Source organism: Vombatus ursinus, unplaced genomic scaffold (assembly GCF_900497805.2).
Source record: "Vombatus ursinus unplaced genomic scaffold, bare-nosed wombat genome assembly UNPS02014798.1, whole genome shotgun sequence".
Taxonomy (NCBI): Eukaryota; Metazoa; Chordata; class Mammalia; order Diprotodontia; family Vombatidae; genus Vombatus; species Vombatus ursinus.
In genome coordinates this window covers 77,603,707-77,626,654 of record NW_020954576.1, presented here as the reverse complement: position 1 = coordinate 77,626,654, position 22,948 = coordinate 77,603,707, and the positions used below count along the sequence as shown (strand labels likewise).

The 22,948-nt window shown below is 39.1% G+C and overlaps 2 protein-coding genes across 2 annotated transcripts in view; one reads left to right on the top strand and one right to left on the bottom strand.

The window, feature by feature from the left end:
* Nucleotides 1-1,118, bottom strand: part of LOC114050011 (consortin-like) — a 103,778-nt gene extending 102,660 nt beyond the window's left edge. The window contains exon 1 of the mRNA XM_027871523.1: nt 857-1,118. The gene's annotated coding sequence lies outside the window, so the exon portion shown is untranslated. The remainder of the gene's footprint in view (nt 1-856) is intronic.
* A 122-nt stretch (nt 1,119-1,240) lies between these two features.
* LOC114049560 (dimethyladenosine transferase 2, mitochondrial-like) lies at nt 1,241-22,312 on the top strand. Its single transcript, XM_027870805.1, has 8 exons — nt 1,241-1,682; nt 7,293-7,381; nt 10,002-10,152; nt 11,465-11,613; nt 13,102-13,188; nt 14,670-14,729; nt 16,549-16,700; nt 21,530-22,312. The coding sequence occupies exons 1-8, from the start codon at nt 1,388-1,390 to the stop codon at nt 21,726-21,728; spliced, it is 1,182 nt and encodes a 393-aa protein (XP_027726606.1). The 5' UTR covers nt 1,241-1,387; the 3' UTR covers nt 21,729-22,312.
* Nucleotides 22,313-22,948: the final 636 nt, after the last annotated feature.

Sequence of the window (22,948 nt, the reverse complement as noted above, 5' to 3'; positions counted from 1 at the left end):
TGGTGATTATTTGCTGAATGATACACTGTTTAGAAATCTTTTTCTTTTGCACTTAGCCGCCAACCTTCTATTATAAGCTATAGCTTTAGTTGGATACAGTTTTCTGATTTTTTTTCCCCCCTCCTTATCGCTAAGGACAGAACTAGCCTCCTTGCTTTGCATCTCTCAACTCTGAAATCGCTTTAAAAGAATTGGGTCTTCTTTCACTGCCCAGTAGGTAAGAAGACTGCCAAAATTTCCATTATAGCATCCTATTTTTAGAGCCTTTGGAACTGGTCATCAAAACTGCGCTCCAAAGCTTGTTTGACCATCTTTAGGCTATACTTAAGCAAGAGGTTTAGCATTCGAAGTATGAATGCCTTTCCTAAAAACAAAAACAAAAAACACTGAGATTCAATCTGATTCAGTTAACATTTTAAAGGATTTAATTTTTCTTGGTTTCAGTCAAATACAAGAACATTTACTGGACAAAAGCGATTATTTCTGCACACAAGCATTTAAGATCACAACAATAACAAAATGCAATTGGGCAAACAAGGCATTTAAATGCTCCTGGCGGGCTGGAGGAAAGGGATAACCAGAGGGAGGGGGGGCGCTTCTTAAGACAAGCCCAGGAAAGAGACTGCAAAGGTGTGAATGGAAGGAAACAGCAACACCTCCCCCTCCCTTACCCCCAACCAGGGAGGCAGAAGGAGGGGGGAGGAGGGGGGGTACCCGGGGACGTGGAGGGGCTCAGCCTGGCCGAAGATCTCCTAGAGCCAGAGGGATGCAGGTGCGAGGGAAGGCGGGCTGGGGTGGGGGTGGGCAGCTGCCGCTCCGACGCCCCCTACTCCCTTTCCTTCCCTCCCTGCCTCACCTGGGCGTCCGGCTGAGGAGTCCAGGCTGCAGTCAGGGACCCGGTCGGGCTCCAGCCCCGCTGGCTGACATGGCCGCCTCCGAGCTGTCACAGCGCTGGGCTCTCCAGAGGCGGCTGGGGCGCTTCTGGTCAAGATCTTCCGCCCGCTCTGCAGGTTCCTCCAGACTGACTCGCGGGAGGGTAAAAGCCGACGAGCCGGAGGCCGCGGACCATAGAGCGCGAGTGGCTAGAGAAACCCCTCGGAGGTGCCACAACCATAGAGTGACGGCCGGCCAGCGTCTCCCCTCCCACTCTAGCTCAAGTCCCTCGGGCCAACCGAGAGGGGGAGGAAGCGGAAGTGGCTGGGAGGGACTAGTCTGCACGCGTAAGGAGCTATATTTACTTCCGCCCCGCGCCTTATCTGAAAGGTCGTGCGCCTGCGGCTTGCTGAATGAGGTTGCTGGTGGTGGTCCCGGCTCCAACTGCGGCTCCGGTTCCGACTGCGGCTCCGGCTCCGGCTTCAGCTCCAGCCGGGACAGTGAGGAGGCGAGGATGTGGGGGCCAGTGACTGGGCTTCCCGCGCGGTTGTCGATAGCTACCATGGCCGGAGCTTGCCTGCGCCGCCTCTGTGAGACCGGCCCGGGGTGCCTGACGCGGCCTCACCGGCTCCTATCCCAGTCGTGCCTGGAACCCGTGTCCTGGACAGTCGCGAAGTCGGAGGCGTCGCCGCGGAATATGACACGGCATAGGCTTTTCGCGGGCAGCGCGAAGGTGGCGGACACTGTGGTGCAGCTCCTGCAAGCAGGGCCTCCGGGAGCCGGCCCGCGGATCTTAGAGTGCAATCCCGGTGGGTGGGGGTGCCGGGGGGCGGAGGGGGAACCTGGGGATACCCACACCGGGAGGGGGCCTGCATCTCCTTCGGGCATCAGGCTTACTAAGCTCAGTTTTTTGTCCAGAGACTCTCATGTGTGCTCGGCCCACCGTGCTGAGTGGTGTGGGGCCATACGGAGAGGAGCAAGCTAGGGGCCCTGCCCCCATGGAGCTTAGATGCTAGTTGAGAATGCCCATGGCACTTGGCATACTTTTGCTTAACCCCTAGATACTGCCTCCCACTTCTTTGCCACAGGCAGGGCGGGAGAGATCTTGCTGTATGCTTCTTTACATATGCCCAACCCCGCTCCCATTCCCCTAACAACTGACGTGGTACTTAGTGCACAAAGCTTGGGTATTTGATAGTAATTTGCTGAGGTAAGACTGTCTTTTTTGTTAGCTTTGACCAGCTACGCCTTTTTTTGTCTAAAGATTTCAAGAATGTGGTTCATTTCCTAGCACATAGAGGTACCTTGTTTCTTCTCAGTGGACCTTTTAAGGGCAGTACAGCATAGACATAGGATCATAGATTTAGAGCTGGAAGGAACCCCTTCATTTTTCTGGTGAGGAAACTGAGGCAGAGAGAAGTTAAGTTGTTTACCCAAGATCACACAGGTAGTAAGGAGCCTTGCAAAAATCAAACTCACGTCCTCTGACTCTTAAATATGGTGCTTTTTCCATTACCCTGTGCTATCTAAAGACAACATAAAGTCCTTTACCTTTTCCTTGATATATAAATATGGTGCAGTCAATGAGCAAGCACTTATTAAGTGATTGCTAGATGCCAGACACTATATTAAGCAATGAAGATACAAAGAAAAAGCAAAAATAGTTCTTGCTATCAGGGACCTTACAGTCCTATAGAGGAGACAATGTATGTAAGTTCAAGACATTCAAGACAAATTCAGGGTAGATGGAAGGAAGCCTTAGAGGGAAAGACTCCCAGGAGGAGATGGCACTTAAGCTGAATCTTAAAGGAAGACAGGAATGCTAAGAGCTGAGGACAGAAAGTATTACAGGCATGGGTAACTGGCAGTGCAGAGGCACAGTAATAAGAGAGTATTATGTGAAGAACATCTAGGAAACCAGTATGACTAGATAATGACTAGAGTTTGTGGAGGGTGTTTAGTTAAGAGACTAAAAAGATAAGAGGCCAGATTCTAAAAAGCTTCAAATGAGAAAATAAGGGGTTATATTTGCTCCTAGAGGTTATAGGGAGACCTTAGAGTGGGGGTGGGGGTGGGGATGGGGTTCGAAGCACAGTGACATGATCAGACCTACACTTTAGGAAAATCACTTTGACAACTGAGTGCAGCATATTGGGATGGGAAAAGAGTTGAGCCTGGGAGACCAACTAGGATGCTCTAGGAGAGAGCTTTTGAGAGCCTGAATGAAAGTGATGACAGTGTGAGTTGAGATAAGAAAATGCATCTGAGAGATACTGCAGAAAAAGAAATTATTACATGATTTGGCAACTGATTTGGATAGGTGGGGGAAGAGTTCACTATGACTGAGCTTATGAACTTGGGTGTCTGACTGGAAGGATGATACGGTGGTGCCTTTGACAGCAACAGGGAATTTTAGAAGAAGTATGAGTTGTCTGGAGAAAGTTAATGAGTTGTTTTGAATTTGGTACATTGAGATGTATATGTGATATTCAGTTTGAAATGTTGGCCAGTTAAGTAATGTTGGGGTGTAGCTCAGAAAAGAGATCAGGGTTGGATAAGTAGATATGGAAATAGTCTTCATAGAGATGATAACTGAACCCATGGGACCTGATGAGATCCCCAAATAAGAGAGTATGTTGAGAAAACAGAAAAGGGTCCAGGGCAGAGCCTTGGGATATATCCATAGTTACTGGGTGTGATATGGAGGCAGATCCAGGAAAATAAAAGTCAGACTGGTAGGGAAACCTAGAGAGAACAGTCATAAAAACTCAGAGAAGAGAGTATTCAAGAGGACAAGGTAATTATCCCAGCCAAATGCTACAGGAGAGGTCAAGAAAGATGAGGAGTGAGAAAAGGCCATTAGAGTTGGCAGTTACGATTCTTCATTGGTATCTGAAGAGAGCTTTTTCATTGAATTAGGCCAAAAGCCAGTTTGTAGAGGATTTAGAAGAGAGAGGGAAGGTAGAAAGTGGAGGCATAGATTGATTGTAGAGGATTTTTCAAGGAGATTAGATGAGAAGGAATATTGAGTCAGCATAATGGAATCTATTATGAGTTGGTTTTTTTTTTTTAATGGATGCAGAGACTTGCATGGGTTTGTAGGCAGTAGTAAGGAGTCAGTAAATAGGGAGAGACTGAAGATTAGAGAGAGAATGGGTGTGATAGTGAGGGCAGTCTGCTAAGCAAGATGGGAAGAGACTGGATCAAAGATACATGTAGAGATACAGAGATACACAAAGATACATTGGAAAGTAGAAGGGACACCAAAGACTGGAGTGATGAAGAAATAGTAAGGAACAATGTCAGATCAATGTGAGATGAGAGGATAAATAGTAGCTTGTTTAGAATGACCTTAATTTTTTTTGGTGAAGGTATGAGATGAAGTCCTCAGCAGACAAGATGAGGTCTGACAGTATCTTTAGATTCAGAGAGAATAGGTTTGAAATAACCACATGGTGAGAGGGATAAAGAATCAGCTAGGGAGGAGAGCAGTAGAGTTACTTTGGTATAAAGTCTGGACAGTATAAATTTATAAAGACTCAGTCAGCAGGATTTCCTAGTTTCCTCCATTACTGTTGAGCAGCACATAGATAGGAAGGAAGCAGGTAGATGCTGGCAGTGATACAGAGTTAGGAGTGAGGGGAAGCAGAATCACAGAGAAGACAAGGGATCAAGGAATTTGAAAGTGGAAGGTAAGTTTTGAGTTGAACTGGTTCAACAAGGGTTAGCAATTGGAAAAGGAGGGATGTATAACTAGAACAAAGGTGATACCCTGGGATGATACTGAGGGATGGAGGGATTGAAAATTATGGTGAGGGCAAAGAGCAAGTTTAGGAGGAAGAAGAAGGTATAGAGAAAGAATGAAAAATAAAAGATTATACTCAGCTAACTCTGGTTTGAATGTACTTCAAAGGAGGAAAGTGATGGTAGTGATGATGGTAGAATGAGGGTCTAAGAGTGGTAAGAAGAAGCAAAAAATGGGCTAATGTCCCCACTTGGAACAGTGAGTGGGGGGTGGGGAGGGGATATAAGTGAAAATGTACTAAAAGTATTAAAAGGGGTGTCCAGGGATTCAGCTTAGCCAGAGGATAGTTCTCAGTGAGGAAAAAAAATTATCAAATCAGAACCTAGGTTTGAATCTTGCCTCTGATGCTTACTGCTTTTGTGATTTTAGCCAAATCACTTTACTTCTCTTGGTCTTAGTTTCCCTATCTGGAAAATGAGCTAAATGATATCTAAGACAGCCAGATAGCACAGTGAATAGTCCTGGGCCTGAAGTCAGGAGACCTAAGTTCAAATAAATAATTGATACATGGCGTCTTAGAGTTTTGACATAGGGGATTGTCATCCTTGGAGCCAGATAGACTTGGGTTCAAGTCTTGCCTCTAAAATGTAATGGCTTTGTGACCCTAGGCAAATCACTTAACCTCTCTGCCTCAGTTTCTTCAACTGTAAAATGGGGATGATAGTAATGCTTATCTCCCAGGGCTGTTGGTGATTAAATGAGATAATATTTATAAAGTGCTTAGCACAGTGCCTGACATAAAGTAGGCGCTATATAAATGTTTTTTTCCTCCTTACTCCCTGTCATCTTTAAATATATGGTTCCTTAGTTTTTTTAGATTTTGTTTTTCGAGGCAGAATGCCCTCAGATAATCACTAATTATTGGACTTCGGGCAAGTAACTTCTGAGCCTCAGCTTCCTCATCTTTAAAAATGAGGATAGTAATGCCTAGAGTACTATTTTTATCGGATTGTGAGGCTCAAAGGAGACAAGGTATAAAAACTACTTTAAGGATAGGGGCATGGGATTTCATTGACATACACAGGGAAGGCTCAGGTGAGGGCACTGCCTCTACCAATAACAAGTCAGCACCTTCTCCGCCATTCTTAGCTTTAGAGCAGGCATTGTTGATCCTTTCTTGTGGCATGGACCCCTTGGGAAGAATGATGAAACCCATGTTAAATCATGTTAAAGCACAAATACATAGGAATGCAATGGAAACCAGTCGTATTGAAGTAAAGATGTCATTTACACCCCCCCCACCCCCCCGTCCAAGTACACATACCTTGAAATGTATCTATGGGCCTGTTGGGTGTTATATATGGGGTCAGAATACCATGGGCCCAGGTTAAGAACACCTGTTTTAGAGAGTTGCCTGCAGCACTGAGGTTAACTGACTTGCCCAGGTTCACAAAGCCATTATATTTTAGAGGCAAAACTTGAACCCAAGTCTTTCTGGCTCCAAGGATGACAGTCCACTATGTCAAAGCTCTAAGATGCTATGGATCAATTATTGTTTAAGATAATGATTATGTATTATTTCAATAAATATTTATTATATTATTATCTTATCCCAGTTCAAGTTTCATTCATTGCATGAACTCTGGGATTATAAAATTCCTTTAGCCTCTTTCCTTACCTTAGTGTGACAAAATGAGTTAGAAGTTTAAGATTTAAATTGAAAGTGCAGTGGTTCCAAATTGCTGTGGGAATTTAAAAAAAAAAAATCAAAAACATTTCCTGCCCATCACTGCTAGATGATGAACAGTCAGGGAGAAGGGCAATATGTCCATATATTTCAGATATATGAGCTATGTGGACATGTCCATATGTCAGCAAAAACAAGACAAAATAAAAACCAGTATAATATGGTTTTTGGGGAAAGGCATGAGTGTCTAGGGAATGAGGAAAAGCTTCATTTTGAAGATGGTACTGAGTTGAACTTTCAAATAAACTCGGGATCCTTAGAGAGGTGAGAAGAGAGTTCATTCCAGACATAGGAGAAAGCCATGCAAAGATACTAAGACAAGAGATGGAATGCTATGTATAAGGAACAGGAAGAAGGCCAGATTAGTTGACTTTGTATGTATGTATGTATGAAGGGAAGTACTGTGTGAAATAGGTTGGTGCCAGGTTGTGAAAGACTTTAAATTTCAAACAGAAGAGTTTGATAGTTGATCCTAGAAGTAATAAGAAGCCTTAAGTAAGGGAATGATGGTCAGACCTGTGCTTTAGGAAAAACACTATACTAATTGGTGGATAGATGAGGGGTGGGATGAGGGGGGTGGAAAGACACTTGTGGCCTTGAGGCAACGTGTGGCTTTCCAGGTCCTTGGGTGTGGCCTTTTGACTGAGTTCAAGTTTTATAGAACAAATTCTTTTATTAAGGGGATTTGTTTTGTGAAGTTTGGATTCACTCAAAGGACTGAACTTTTTATATGTATATGCCTTGCCTTGTCAATGTAGGTTCTATCTCATTTTTCTATTCATAATCTCAATGCCTGGCATATATTAGGCATGTAATAAATGCATGTTAGCTGATTGATTGATTGAATGAAATAAAAGAAAGTAACACCTCCTAAATAGAAAATTATGTTATTCCTCAAAATGACAAACTTTTCTTTTCACACCATAGGGCCTGGACTTATTACCTGTGCATTACTCAATGCTGGTTTACAAGTGGTTGCACTTGAAAGTGACCTGACTTTTCTTCCATATTTAACGGTATGTCGTTTTAGTTTCTTAAAATTAATGTATGCAAAAAAGATTAGCTTTCTCTGATCTAGGAAAGTGGAACTAAGTACTTGTGGTTCATTTTATTTCTCTTTAGTTTGGTTCCCTTTTCTTCTAAGAAAGTCTACTGCAAAGGACATTAGACAGAAGACTTGTATTCCTTTTTTCCCTTAACTTAAGAATATTATGAACTTAACCATCATCAAAGAAAAATAACCAAACAAGGAATAAAATAATACATAAAATATGTTCTAAAGTAAGTTTTAAGTTTTTAAAAAATAATAATAGCTAGCATTTAGCTGCTTATTGACTGACTTTCCAGTTTTCTTAGTCTTTACTTCCCTTCATATACTCTGTGATCAAGCAGCACTGGTGTTCTTACTCTTCCTCCTACATGAAGCTCCATCTCCTGACTTGTTGCCTTTTCCTTGGCTATTCCCCAAGCCTGCCTGGAATGTTCTCCCTCCTTATCTCTGCATCCAGGCTTCTTCAGCTTCCTTCTGCAAGATGACTTTCCTCGTCTCCCCCTCTGCTGGTGCCTGCCCTCTATGATTATCTTCCTTTATCTCTCTATATACATACATATTGTGTATGTATATATGTCTTTGTGTGTGTGTCTGTGTGTGTCTGTGTGTGTATTCAATTCTGTGTATTCAGTAGAAAAAGTCGCTCTCATACAAATTAAAAAAAATTTTTTTAATACTTTTAGGAGACATAGTTATTTCCCTTTCTTTGTATTGTCATTGCTTAGCACAGAGCCTGGTAGATAGTAAACACTTAATAAATGTTTGTTTCCAGCCTCAGACTTTTATTGTGTCCCTGGGAAGGGGGAAAGGAAGGAAATAAGCATTTATATGGCACCTGCTGCATGCCAGGTACTGTGTTAAGTGCTTCTTACAAATGTTATCTCATTTGATCCTCACAACAGTCCTGTGATGTAGGTGCTGATATTGTCCCCATTATATATTTGAGGAAACTGAGATAAATAGAGGTTAAGTGACTTGCCCAGGGTCACACAGCTAGTATAAGTGTGAAGCTAGATTTGAACTCAGATCTTTCTGACTCCAGGCCCAGCTATTCACTATGCCACTAACTGCCTCTAAAATAGTTAAATCTCTCTCAGAGAGGGCAGGATCGGGTAGGGGTGGGAGCTGAGGAAGGGAAGGGAATAAGTATTGACATACCATTATATGCCAAGCAGTATGCTAAGAGCACTTTTACAAATATCTCACTTGATCCTCTCAATAACCCTGAAAGGTAGGTGCTATTATTATTCCCATTTTACAGTTGAGGAAACTGAGGCAAACAAAGGTTAAGGGACTTGTCCAGGAGCATACTGCCTGTGAAGCCTAGTGTCTGATGCCAGATTTGATTTCAAGATTCCTGACTCCACACCTACTGTCTACTTTACTACCAGCTGCCCCTGATATATGAGAGATGTGGTGAAAGTAGAAAAGACAGTATTTGCTAATGGCTTGGTTCTATGGGAGGAGTGAGAGTTAGGAGCCTAGGATGACCCAGGTTGCAGGCCTGGGTGCCTGGGGAGATGGTGGTAACATCCGCAGTAGAGGGGGAGGTTGGAAGAGGGTACAGGGTTGGGGGAAAAGTTAATGAATTATGTTTTGGACATTTTAAGTTTGAGATGTCCAAAAAGGAAGTTGATGATGCAGGCCTCGAGCTCTGCACAACAAACTGGAAGCTTGCCAAGTAATCAGAAATGTATTGATGCAGCTAGAACTTTGATTCACAATTTATTTAAGGTAATAACCTTTGTTTCTGCAATCTTGGTGTCAGCTAAGAGAAAACACGATACCATGTTTTCATGATGTGATGATCAAGCAACAAGTATTGAGTTTACTATTATAAGCAAAAAGAAAGACAATGCCTACCCTCAAGGAACTTGCATTCTAACGGGGGGAAACAAACATACAAAAGGAAGCTGAAGATGGGCTGGAGGAGGTCTCTCTAGAGCCTCTCTAGACACACAGCTGAGAGGGGAATAAAGGTTGGTCACCTTGTGCTCCTCCCCAAAGTGGAGGCCCTGGGAGGAACTCAACAATGGGAGAAGGGAGAAGGGGGCTGCCATGGCAGAGAGATGTTTCAGGGTGAGAAAGCTGTAGGGGATGATGGATTGCATGTTCCTGGGTAAGATTACAGCTGAAGTTTGAGAAGTCAGAAGTATAGTCAGGAGGGAGCTTTGGAGTGTTGACTTGGTCAAGTAAGGAAACTCACCCTTACTGTATGTGTGACCCTGGGAACAACACTTTCTATTCACTGTTCTTTGCCATGGACCTGATTTAATTAGAGCTTACCAATCTCCATGTTCTGGTCCAGAGCTATGTTTTTATTAGTGTGTTGAACTCCCAATGTGGAAACTCTCTTCACTGATAGAGATCAGCAACTTATTTGTAAGTTAGAGCCATATAGAGCTACCTGAGACTTGTCTGGTCACACAACTACTATGTGTCAGCACCAGGACTGAAAACTCCATGGTTGAAGATGGCCTCTGTTCATAATGTTATGTTACCTCAGTAAAACTTGATAAATAATTCTGAGGAGAATATTCTGTAGGGTTTGCAAAGAATTTAAAATTTTGATTTTTTTATCCTAGACCTTAAAAAAACATCCGGGTAGACAACTAGAAGTAATCTACTGTGACTTCTTCCATCGAGATCCCAGTAATATAACAACACCACCACCTGCTATGTTTACCGAAACACTTTTCAAGAATTTGGGAATAAGCAAAGTTCCTTGGGCAGCAGGTAAATTTTGTCATTTCTTAAAATAAACTTAATAAAAGTTTTGCTAATTAACTCCACTGACAAGTTTTCAAATATGTTAGGTTTATGTAACTAGCATGTTAGTATATGTGAATGAAATAGAAAACAGATATTTTTTACTTTAATATAGAAGTATTCTGGATATCTGAATATTCAGCTTTAACAAGACTTTCTTTGTTTCTATGTAGAGAGCATTCTGCTTAGCATTGAAGGGAGGATTCACCAAGACAGAAACTCTGTCCTTATTGCTACTCAGTCTAGTAGCGTATACATTATGCTGCTATATTAACATTTTAATACAAAATGATGAATACTAAGACTGGGAGCTAGGTTCTGACTAGTGAGTAGGATTTTAACTAGTAAAGAGAGGTGGCTTTGGAGAGGAACAGAAGAATGGCAGGAAGGTGGCATTCTACACAGAGTGAGCAGGAACATAGATATGAGACATATAAAAGGGGACAATAAGTAAAGTTTGATTAGAATATACCGTATTTAGAAGATGAGATTTTTCCGGAGAGAAAAGACTGGCCAAAGACATGGAGGGGCTTTAATGTACAAGTAAGTGTACATTATCCACTTATCCACTGTCCACTGCCGCTAGATGGCACAGTGGATAGAACACTGGGCCTAGAATCAGGAAGACATTAGTTCAAATGTGGCCTCAGATACTTACTAGCTATGTGACCCTGGGCAAGTCACTTACCCTTGTTTGCCTCAATTTCCTCATCTGTAAAATGAGCTGGAGAAGGAAATGGCAAACCACTCCAGTATCTTTGCCAAGAAAACCCAAAGGGGGTCACAAAAAGTCGGACGTGACTAAAAAACAACTAAACAACAACAAAAGTGATATAAATGGTATTCAGTAATAAAAGGGAACCATTGAAGGATTTTGAGCAGGAATATCATGATCATATTTATGTGACAACAATGTAAATGAATTGGGGGGGGATTGGATAGGGGCAGGAAGACTAATTAGAAAGTGATTGCAGTAGTCTTGACTTGTGGTAATGAAGCCCTGACTTGTGTTGTGGGCAGTAAGAACAGAGGAGAAGCATGTTTAAATGTTTAAAGCATGTTTAAAATATTTCATACATCAAAATGTTAACCTGAAATGTCATCTTTCTATATTAAAGAGAGAGGCTCTGAGAAGTTAGGATTTAGTATCCTGAAGCTAAGTATGTAGAATTTTCTGTAGACTGATTTGTTTGTTAATTTGTTAATCTTTTAAAATCCTGTTACAAAGAAAAAATGTGCAGAATTTTTACTTACGTATTCTTGCATGTTTTCATAACAGATGTTCCTGTAAAGATAGTTGGATTCTTCCCAACTAAAACCGAAAGAACTGTACTTTGGAAACTTTTGTATGACCTCTATTCTTGTAGTTCCATATATAACTATGGACGGATAGAATTGAATATGTTTATTAGTGAAAAAGAATACAAGGTATGTTACTTAAAAGAAACTGCTAACTATATTTGGTAACTCTTTAATGAGTCTCCTAGAGTTAGGAAGATCTTGGTTTGAATCCCACTTCAGACACTTACTAACTTGGTGATATGCTGAAAGTCATTTAATCTTTCTGAGCCTTGGTTTCCTTATTTGAAAAGTGGGAATGATAATAGCATTTGTCTTACAAGATTTGTGAAAAACAAATGAAATAATATATTTAAAACACTTTGCAAACCTTAAAGCACTGTATAAATGTGAGCTGTTAATAGTCTTAATATTTATAATTACATTTTAGGACTGATCACATTTGAGTCCGTTAAAGACATAAATCAGTGCTTACTATGTGTCAGCCACTGTGCTAAGCACTGTGACTGCATATGCAAATACAACAGATAATGCCCTCAAGGAGCATACATTCTAACGGAATGTTCCACAAACGGAAACTGGAAATGGGGGAATGGAATGGAGACAAGGGTACTTCAGGGCAGGAGCACAGTAGAGAAAGTCCGGAGTACAGCCTGAAAAATAAGTGAGATGTAGCTGGACTGGGCATCCACCTTAAATGGAGGTTCTACGAGCACCTGTCCAATCAGAGGTAGAGGCTGAAGGGCAAAAGGTACTTCTAATGTTTGAATTTCGGGGCTGGAGTGAGGCTTCAGAATGAAGAGCTGGTTCAAAGTAGAAGAGTGGGAGTGCAGCCTGGAGAGGAATGAGGAATCATATTGGGGTTGGTTGTCTTAACTTTCCACATGTCAAATTTTAGACTTCACTCTTTATCTGAATAATATGAGGGTAAGTAGGAGACTCATGTTGTAAGGTAATAAATACCTTTTCTTTTTGTAGCAACTTGTAAGACCTCAAAGTGCAGTAGATAGTTGATCTGTTAAGTCTGAGAACATCCCTATAATGCATAGATTGGTATTGTTTTCTGCACATATGGATAGGGATGCTTGTTTATGGTCTGGGATAATAGAAACTCTAAAGCAAAATTCAGTGAAGTAATCAAATGTTATTCAGGGAATGGTAATTACGGGAATAGACTTCAAGATTGTTGAACTTGAGATCAGTACCATGCCCAAATGCTTGCAAATCCTAAACTTACTTGTCCCCTGTGCCTGGCACATTGGAGACACTTGATAAATGCTTGATAATGTATTGATTATATAACAATTATCATTTTATCTTTATTAGGAGATTTTCCTCATAGCATGCTATAGTGAAAGTAATTTTTATATAGTTTAAAGAAAATCTGTTTTGCTTAAAGATTAAAGTTAAATACACCAGATAGATTTTCAGCAATTAAGTCAGAGACAAAGCCCAGTAAAATAATAGATATTAACATTTTTGCTTCAGTTCTTAATTTTTAGCTAATTTAGGTTCATAGCTTTTATTTTCAGATATTAGAATAGTGTCAGACTTGGATGTTAAATGACTGTGAAGGATGTTAATGATGTGTAACTTATAAATTTATTCCTTTGTCAGAAAATCATTTCAAAGCCAGGTGAAAAGGATTATCAAACCCTGAGTGTTCTCTGGCAAACAGCTTGTGAGATAAAGCTTTTGCATATGGTGAGTAAAATTGTTCTTATTGGTAAATATCTCTCTCGATCCTAGCTAGTATCCTGTGTCTTACCTTTTCCTTATATCAGGACTCCCAGAAAAAACTATCTATACCTTCCGTCTACAGTTCTTTTCTCTCACTTCTCTGTCTCTTGCAGTCTGGCTTATGGCCTCATCTACTGAAACTGCTCTCTGCCAAGTTAGCAGTGGTTTCTTAATTGCCAGATGTGGTATTCTTTTTTCAGGCCTTATTCTTCTTGACCTTACCTCTTTGCTGTTCCTTAAACAAGATACGCCGCCACGACTAGAATTTTCTCCTTCCTTGTCTACAACTCCTGGCTTCCCGGGCCTTCTGCAAGTTTTAGCTAAAATCCCACCTTTTATAGGAATCCTTTCCTATCCACCTTAAAGCCAATGCCTTCTTTCTGAGATGATCTCCAATTTATTCAGTATAGATCTTGCTTGTCCTTAGTTGATTTCACATATCTATCCTGTTAGACTTTGAGCTCCTTGAAAGCAAGGATTCTTTTCCTTTCGTTGTATTCTCAATACTAGCACAGTGTTTGGCACATAATCGGTGCTCAGTAAATGTTTAATGAATGCTTATTGACTTGACTAGACCTTCCTCTAGAATTTGATACTGTTGATTATGGTCTCCCAAATATCACTCCTCTCCACTTTTTAAATGACTGCCCTTTTTTAGTTTTCCTTATATATTTCTTGCTGCTTCTTATTGGAACAGCTTCTTATTGGTCTGCTTGGCTAGATTTTCATCCCTGACAAGCCCCTTAGAAATGATTGTCTCTGAAGCTCTGTCCTGAGCACTCTTCTTTCTTTACCTCTCTCTCTCTCTCTCTCTGACTAAATGGAGAGGTTGAACTTAGACATAAAAGAAAAAAACTGTGTAAGTGGAATTTGTTTTTTCTTTTTGTTTTGTTTTCATTTCGTATGATCTTTTCTTGAAGAGATCATTATTCACAAGATTAAATAATCAATTATTAAATGCTTACAGTGTTCCAAGTACTATGCTGAGTGCTAGGAATACATACACAAACAGAAATAGAGTCTTTCCTTTAAGGAGCTCACATTTTAATCAGGGAGGATATCATTTAAAAGGAAGCTTTCTGAAAGGGGTGGGAAAGCAGGGAAAGAGTTACCTGCTTAGGTCCAGGGTGAGGAAGGAGGACATGGATGGCCTGGGTATCCTCCTTTTTTAGGAATAACCAGCCCATCAGAGGCACAGGGGTAGAGGATACTCCCAGGGTGAGAAATCCAAGAGTGGAGTGAACTTACAGGGTGAAGACATTTGTATGACTGGTAGAGGAAGTACAGAGGAATGAAGTCATTTCCAAAAAATTACAATTATTGTATTAAAATCTTATTTTAAAAATGTCAGCCCAATTTAGGTAAAATAGATATAAGGCAGGAACTTGTTTGGATGGAAGCGGCATTAAAATAGTTTGGGGGATTTGTTTCTTTGTTTTCCCAAGGAGCCTTTATCGTCATTTGTAACCTTTAAAAATGGAGAGCTGACATCACTAAAGAGCAAGGTAAGAAGCAGTGCTTTATAGACATGATCAGTGTGTTGATTTGTCTTATATAACTACTTTGTTACAGGGGAATGTTTGTGGGGAGAGGATTGGAAGAATCATTAAGAAATGTCAGCTATGTAGAAAATACATTTTACTTCACCAATGAATGAATTCCTAGCTGTGTGACCCTGGGCAAGTCACTTAACCCCGATCGCCTAAGCAAAGAAAAAAAAAAAAAGAATGAATTCCCTATACTTTTTTTTTCTTCAGAGGGAAAACTTTTCTTTTAATGTACTTTTGCTTTGAAAAAAATAGGAATTTTTGACTTTTTTTGTATTTAATTAGGAATGCTTAAAATATCAGTGTGTTGGAAATTAAAACTTTTTTATATTTAAAACAATCATACCCAAGAAATTGTGAAAAGTATTATATTTTAAAATTTGAATAACATGACCCATGAAAGCAATGTTTCCATTTCTATGAAATTATCTGGAGTAAAATAATAGAATATTAAAAATCCTCAATTCCCCAGAGAGAATAAAGAATATATCCACAATGACTACCACAGTATAAATGAAAAGATTCCTTAAAGGAAGTTGAACTCTTGAACATTTGAAAAGAATTATTATTATCATTATCAGATGTAGGCATTGTGGAATATGTTTTTTGCTTAATTGTTTTTCTTTGTCACTAATTGAGGGCCCATGGAGGTGTATGAGAAGTGACTGATGTAAGCATCAGTAAAATATATTAAAATTTTCATTACAAAATGTTTAGTGCATCCCATGCCAATCATGTCAATATACTGCATATTATAGAATAGAATTCAGCATTAGGCAGATCATCTTGGTTCCTATCTAAGAGACTTTGGTTGCTGAAGTATACCCCCAAAATCATTATAAAATAGTCCTACATTGTATGCTCCTGTGAAGAGTCCAGCTCCCTGCCTCTCCCCCCACCAGTTAAGATAACCAGTCTCTCCAGCAGAGATGTGTCTTAAGAGAGTGAGGTCTAGAAGACTCAAAAAAAGTCACCTATACTTGAGCGCTCATCTGGTAACTTAACAGGTAAGTCTAAATTCTTTGAGGCAGACAAGTATTAGGTGTTTCATACCATTCAGTATAATTCAGTATAAGAGTCATACCTCCTGAGAAGTCAATGGGTTATGATTATAATTTTTCAAGAGTTTTTATTTTAGCCGGTTTCCAAATTTGTTAGTGTTAAATACGTCATAAAGATTACTTTCTCCAGACATGTCGACCCAATTGAAAGACTAAAAGAGCTCTTGATGCTGTTCATTGGCTTGAAGTCAGTAGAAATTTCTGATAGTACAGTTATAACCTTGATTTTTTATTTTAGTATTCATTAATGTAAGCTATTGTAAGTTAGTAAATTAAGTTGGTAAAGTAAGCTAATGTAAGTTAGTAAAATTATATTTAGGTGACTTAAAACCTACAAAACTGGTCAGGAGAATACTGAGTTTCCTTTTTTTTTTTTTGGCAGCATCCTAAGGTATTGCTGATTTTTTTAAATGACATTAGTACAATTTAGGAACTGTATCATAGATTATTCCTAGAGGGACTTCACAGGCCATCTAGTCTAGCCCTCTCATTTTACAGATGAGGAAACTGAGGTGCAGTGAGGTGAAGTGATTCGCACAGGTTCACCCAGGCAGTCAGCGGTAGAGAGAGGGTTTGAGCTTAAGATTTCGCTCTTCCTCTCCTTCCCCTGCTTCTGACCCAGAGTCTCAGATGAATTGAAACAGGGTCAGGTTCTGGTCCTAGCAATATTTTTTGTCTAAGTTTATCTTCTTCTTTTTCTTTATTCTCTCCTTCAGGAATTAAAAAACAAGCACCTGTGTTTTATTGAATTAACTCCTCGAAGAAATTTATTTACGAATAATTTGACACCTGTAAACTCATATAATTTTATATGTCTGGTTAAACAGTGTCTTAACAAGAGCAAGTCTAAATTAATTGATATATTTAAGTAAGTACTAAAAAGGGTGAGTTCATTTGAGAATTGATATTTCATTCATATTACAGTACTAGTTTTGTATATTTGGTTAGCTTAGAATGAGATACTGTATCCTTATTTTCTCCTCCACTCCAATCACATATTTCTCTCATTCTTTCTTTCCCTTCTCTGAAATAATAAATCTCCTTTATTGAATAAATCATCGGTGGTTAATTAAATTTAACATACTTTGTCTTTGCCCTTAATTAAATTGAAGGAACAGCCTATTGTTTGTTGGGGCATAGTAGCTGGAATTGGAGTTAGAAGACCTGAGACTTCATGACTATATGCAAGTCACTTAACCTCTCTGAACTTCAGTTTCCATATCTATGAAATTAAGATTCAGTGGCCTCTCGGGTCCCTTGAAATTTTATATCTATTGATCCCTCTCACTAAAGTGGAGAGAATGAGGGGCAGCTAGGTGAAGCAGTGGATAGAGCTCTGGCCTTGGAGTCAGGAGGACCTGAGTTCAAATGTGGTCTCAGACACTTGACACTTAACTAGCTGTGTGACCCTGGGCAAGTCACTTAACCCCAATTGCCTAGTCAAAAAAAAAAATCCTGATTAAAGTGGAGAGATTGAGCACTGCCTCTTGTATATCTTACCACCCGGTTGCTTCTCCTCTCCTAGTTCATTCTCTATCCCACCTCTGCCTTTTCTAAGCTGAAGGTGTGAGATTGTTGGAACTCCAGTTTGCTGTCCACCTTGTGAAGAGAAGCAGGCAAGGAGCAAGGCTAGACAGCTCCCTGCTTCAAAATCCTGGGCCCCACAGGTCCATGAACCTGAAACTTGAAGGAAATTCTAAATGTAAAACCATACAATTTTAGCCATTTCCCTGCCTCCTGCTTTCTCCTAAATATACACACGTACTTAAAATAGTCTCTTTATAAGCCCCACTTATAACAGATAGAATTAGCTTAACAACAATAATAATATGTGGCACTTATGAAGCACTTTACAATTGGCACATGCTTTATGTCTAAAGGGTGTTCCAAAAGTCTTAGTGCAGTTTTAAGCTGTAATAGCTTTTTAGGATACCTTGTGTAGTCTCATTTTGATCCTCACACCAACTTATGAAGTAGGTAATGCAAGTTTTCTATTATTCCATATTTAAATTAAACCTTATTAGAGGTCCAAGGATAGCATATCACACACTCAGTGCTATATGTAGAGAAGATGTGATTTCCAATTAGACATCTTTTGAAACATGAAGAATTTTGGCAGTTTTTAGTAAAAGAATCAATTTTAATATATGTCCTACCAAAGCGAACCCAACTGTTTATTCTTCCCTTCAAATTGAACCCGATATAGAATATCCCTATTTCTGTTGAGATACCCCACCATCCTTCAATCACCCAGGTTTGCAACGTTGGAATTATATTTAACTCTCATACTCAGTCAGCTACCAAGTCTAGCCAATTCTATTTCTACAATATCTCTTGCATTTGTCCTCTCTATTCAGTCATGTTGATCCCTTACTCAATAAAATCCAGTGGCTCTGTATTTGTGAAGGATCAATTCAGAGGATCACAGCAAGCTAGGATCCTCTGTCGTGACACTTAAAGCCCCTCATAACCTGAATCCTACCTGCCTCTCCAGCTTAGTTATCCAGTTTCTTCTTCATGTACTCTCAAGTACAGTCAAACTGGCCTACTTACTATTCTTCACCTCTGACATTCCATTCCTTGTCTCATACCTTTTCCTTGTCTGTCCTCCATACTTGGAATCATTCCCTCCTCACCTCTGCCTATGAGAATCCCTAGTTTCCTTCAAACGTCAGCTCAAATACTGCCTCCTACGTGATGTTTTTCCTGATCTCCCTGATAGGTATTTATCATGTGTGTATATGTGTGTATGTATGTATGTATGTATGTATATATACATGTCTCCTCCAACCAAATTAGAGTTCCCTGAAGGCAGGGAATGTTTCAGTATGTGTTCAGGAGAGGGGGCTAGATATATAGATCTGGGAGCCATCTGCATAGAGATGGTAATTAAACCTATGTGAGCCAGTGAGGTCACCTAGAGAAAGTGTAGAGAGCAAAGCAAAGATGATTTAGGACAGAACCTTAGGGCTCTAGTTAATCTGTAAGTAGCCAGGCTCTTTGCTCAAGATCAAAGTGAAGCAGTCCTGCCCTTAAGGAGTCTGTATTCTCTTGGAGAAGAGACAAGGACGGATGTGCAAAATAGATACAATGTAATTTGGTGGTGCCAAACCCTGATAGGGGATCAGGAAAATCTTCAGGTAATCAGACAGTCAACAAGCAGTTTTTAAAGTGTTTACTAGATATGAGCACTACTGTGTGCTAAGGATACAAAGAAAGACAGCAACAGCTCTTGCCCTCAAGGAACTTACATTCTAATTGGGAGATAACATGGGTATACAAAGTATGTACAGAGTAGATGGAAGGTACTCTAAAAGGGGTAATGGGGGGACCAGGAAAGGGACAGTTTCTGCAAGAGCTGAGTCTTGAAGAAAGACAGGAAAACTAAGAAGCAGGCAGAGGTGAGGGGGCAGAGCATTATAGGAATGACAGAGAGCCAGTGGAAAAGCATGGATTTGAGAGGCAATTTGTTATATATGAAGAACAGTAAGAAGGCCAGTTTGGATGGATCATGGTGTGTGTGAAGGGGAGTGATGTGTCATAAGGGCTAGGAAAGTAAATTGAGGCCAGGTTCTGAAGAGCTTTGAATGACAGACAAATAGGGAAATGTACATTTGAACCTAAAGGAGATAAAAAAAAAAACAAAAACCCTGGTATTTATTGAGAAGTAGAAAATAACACGATCAGAGCTGCACTTTTGTAGCATCCCTTTGGTAATTGTGAAGGATTGATTTGAGGTAGGGAGATCAAATAGAAGGCTATCCCAAGTGTAGACTAGAAGTCATGAGGGCTTGAATGGGGGCAGTGGCTGTGTGAGTGGACAGAAGGGGGTGGTTGTGAAATTTGTTGTGGAGATAGAAGCAGCAAGATTTGGTAAGTGATATGATATGTTGGACTTTTGAACTGGGTAACTGAAAAGACAGGTAGATCCTTCGACAGGAATAGGGAGTTTCAGAAAAGAGGTAAGTTTGGTGGGGGGGAGGTTTGAAAGATAATTAGTTCTATGAATGGTTTGCCATAGCTGAGGAGTCTTAACCCTGGCATCCAGTCATTTGCTGTTTAATAAGTCTTGGTTTCCCAGACTTCCTTCATGACTCAGTTCAAATCACTTAAATCCAATTTGTTTGCATGTTATAGCATCACCTCCCTGATGTCATGGTTTTCTTCGTGAATAAAGGACAAACAACAGCAACAAATACCACGTATTTTAGGAGGGCTTTCTTGGTCCTCCCAGTTCCTAATGCCTTTACCTCTCAGATTGCTTTCCATCTAGATACTCTTTTATCTGCTTTGTTGTTTATATGTTGTCTTCCACTTTAGAGTATAATCTCCTAGAGGGCAAGCACTGTTTTTTTGGCTTTCTTTTTATTGTCAGTGCTTAGCACATAGTAAGTGCTAAATAAATGCTTATTTACTTGACTATTAAGATAGAGCATCAGTTTCATTTTTTGTTTATATTGTTTGGTACTTGCCATGTAAAAAGTCTTCCTGATCTTCACGAAATACTAACAGTATAGAGGCATGAGGCTTTTGATTACTGTACAGATCTATGACCTGCAGTTTCTTAATTCTGAACCATATTTTCCACTATATTTTTCTCCATTCTTCTTCATGTTACTTCTTTGACAATGAAATCAACAAGTATCAAAATATAATAGATGTGCCTTAAATGTTAGTATTGAATTTGGAGGCTCTTGTTGAGTTTGTCACATAATTTCTCTGCTTCTTCATCCAATGCAGTAGACATTGGCACACAGTGGTTCTTTTGTTTACTCATGTTCATCATGACTGTCAGCAAGAAAAGATTACCAGGTATCCCATGAAATGATGTTTATTTTGCCATACATTGAACCCCGATTCTTTCAGCTCCTATATTGACCTCTCCAAAGTGAACCCATGAGTACTCCTTTCATTTAGTTGAAATTTCCTTATGTTTTCAAGTTTGATTTATAGTGATAGTGTTAGTATCAATGAGGTTCAATTCCTCCAGCATTATAGCAGTTTGTCATTGGGCAAAGATCTTACATTTAGAATACCAACTGTTAAGTGAATGTTTATTAGTGGTATAAAAATTATGTGTGATTGTTAATGCCCTCAGCCACTGTCACTTACCAAAAAATGCACTGCTTAATTTGCCAACTAGCTAGTGATGAATTCCTCCATATTCAGCCAAGCTAGTTCTAGCAGAGCATGTGCAATCTTTTATGAGAACTTCACAGAAGTTTTCCAGCTTGTTGAAAGTACCAGAGTTTTCACTCTTTTGGCACAGCCTTGGAGAACCCAGGGTAGCCTTCACACCATAATTTGGTGTTATAGAACAACTTTCTGCAGATATAGTGTTAGAAGTACAGTTGAATTTGGGATGTTAATGCTAAAGGAAGCCTGATGTTTTGAGTAGAAGTATGAGAGATGAGCACACAGAAAATGACAATTTTGCAAAAAGAGTTTACAAAAGAATATGATTAGATTATCTCCTTCTTTAAGTTCAAACCTTGTATTTTCCAAGTCATCATAGCTATCATTTAAGACTTTGGGAATCAACACAATAATACATTGAAATCATAGCTTAATTCATTTAATTGGTTTTAATTTAATTTAATTGGTTTTTAGAAGATAACTTCTGTATAACTTTTGATGTTAATTGGAAATTTTTATAAAAAGAATGAAATGAAATAAGCTTGTTTATGTATTTTGCAGCTCATGGTGTATATGTGATACAGAGGATTTGCTTCAGCATCTAAAAAAGCAGAAACATGAACGTATAGGCAGTTTGTACCCAGAGGAGTTTAAATACCTTTTTGAAGCTTTGGAGAGTTCTGAAACATTTACCCAAAAATGGTTATATGATCATTCCCAGCAAAATGAAGTTGCAGAAAAGGCACAAAGATTTCATTAACTGGAGCAATTCCTTTGAGAAATTATGATGCAAATTAAAAAGGAATGGGTTTGAAAAGTTTACATCCTTTCAACTAAGAATAAATGGCTTTGTTTTACACAGTCAGAGGATGAATTTGCTGAAAATTCATGCTGTTTTTTTTTTAACAGTTGGTACTCTTAAATGTATAAAATGTGTAAGTGAAATTTCCATTTGACTACTGATTTGATGAACTGAAAATTAAGAGTTTTGTTTGTTTTTTTTCTTGGCAAAATTCTTCACTACTACAAAACTGGTTGGTAAATTGAGTTAATTATCGAATGGAAATTCATTTCGTAAATTCCAGCCCTATTGTTAAAACATCTTAAGTTGAATACATTTAAGTATTATACTTTCACATGGTTTTATTGCTGGTTACATTTCATCAGCCTTGGAAAGCAAATTAGATTGACCTAATTAATTGCAAATTTTACTTTTGAAGTTTGTGAAGTTACAGTTGAAAGATCTACAAAATAAAATAATTTAATGTTTTACCTAAGCTTTTTTTTTTTGAAATTATATATTTTTTTCCTAATGGGTTTTGTGATATTCTTACAAAGCCTAATTTCTTTATCTAAATATTTGAGCAATACATAATATATAAATTTGTTAAAATAGGGTGTGTTGTATATATTTTAATAAAGAAATGTGTATATTATAAAGTGTTACATCAGTCTTTTTTGTGATGTCTTTTACAATTCAGTTGCTTCATCCTATAAATGAGATGAACGAATACTTGACAAAATCTATGTCATTTGGCAGGATAGGGTATTTGTAATCCTAATGTGGGTATCACAGGTCAAGGGTCTAGTCTGTCACTTGTCATTTTAAACAAATTATTTTCATAAGAGTAAATACTAGAATATTTATATTGTTAAGTCACTCTACTTGCAAACCTTTGGTTTCTTGTTTGGCATATTAAAAAAAAAATAGAAGTGAAAAAGCTCTAGGTTTGAAGTCACAAGATCCAACCTATGTCTTGATTCCGACAGTTAATAGCAATCTGGCTTTGAACAAGTCACTTCTCCTCTCTGGGCCCTAACTTCCTTATCTTTAAAATGGGGTTCATAGGATTATAGATTTAAAACTAGAAAAGACTTTAGAGATCATCCAGTCCAATCTCATAAATTTATAGAAGGGGAAACTGAAGCTGAGAGAAGTCAAATGATTTGCTCATGGTAACACAGCTCCACCCACCAAAA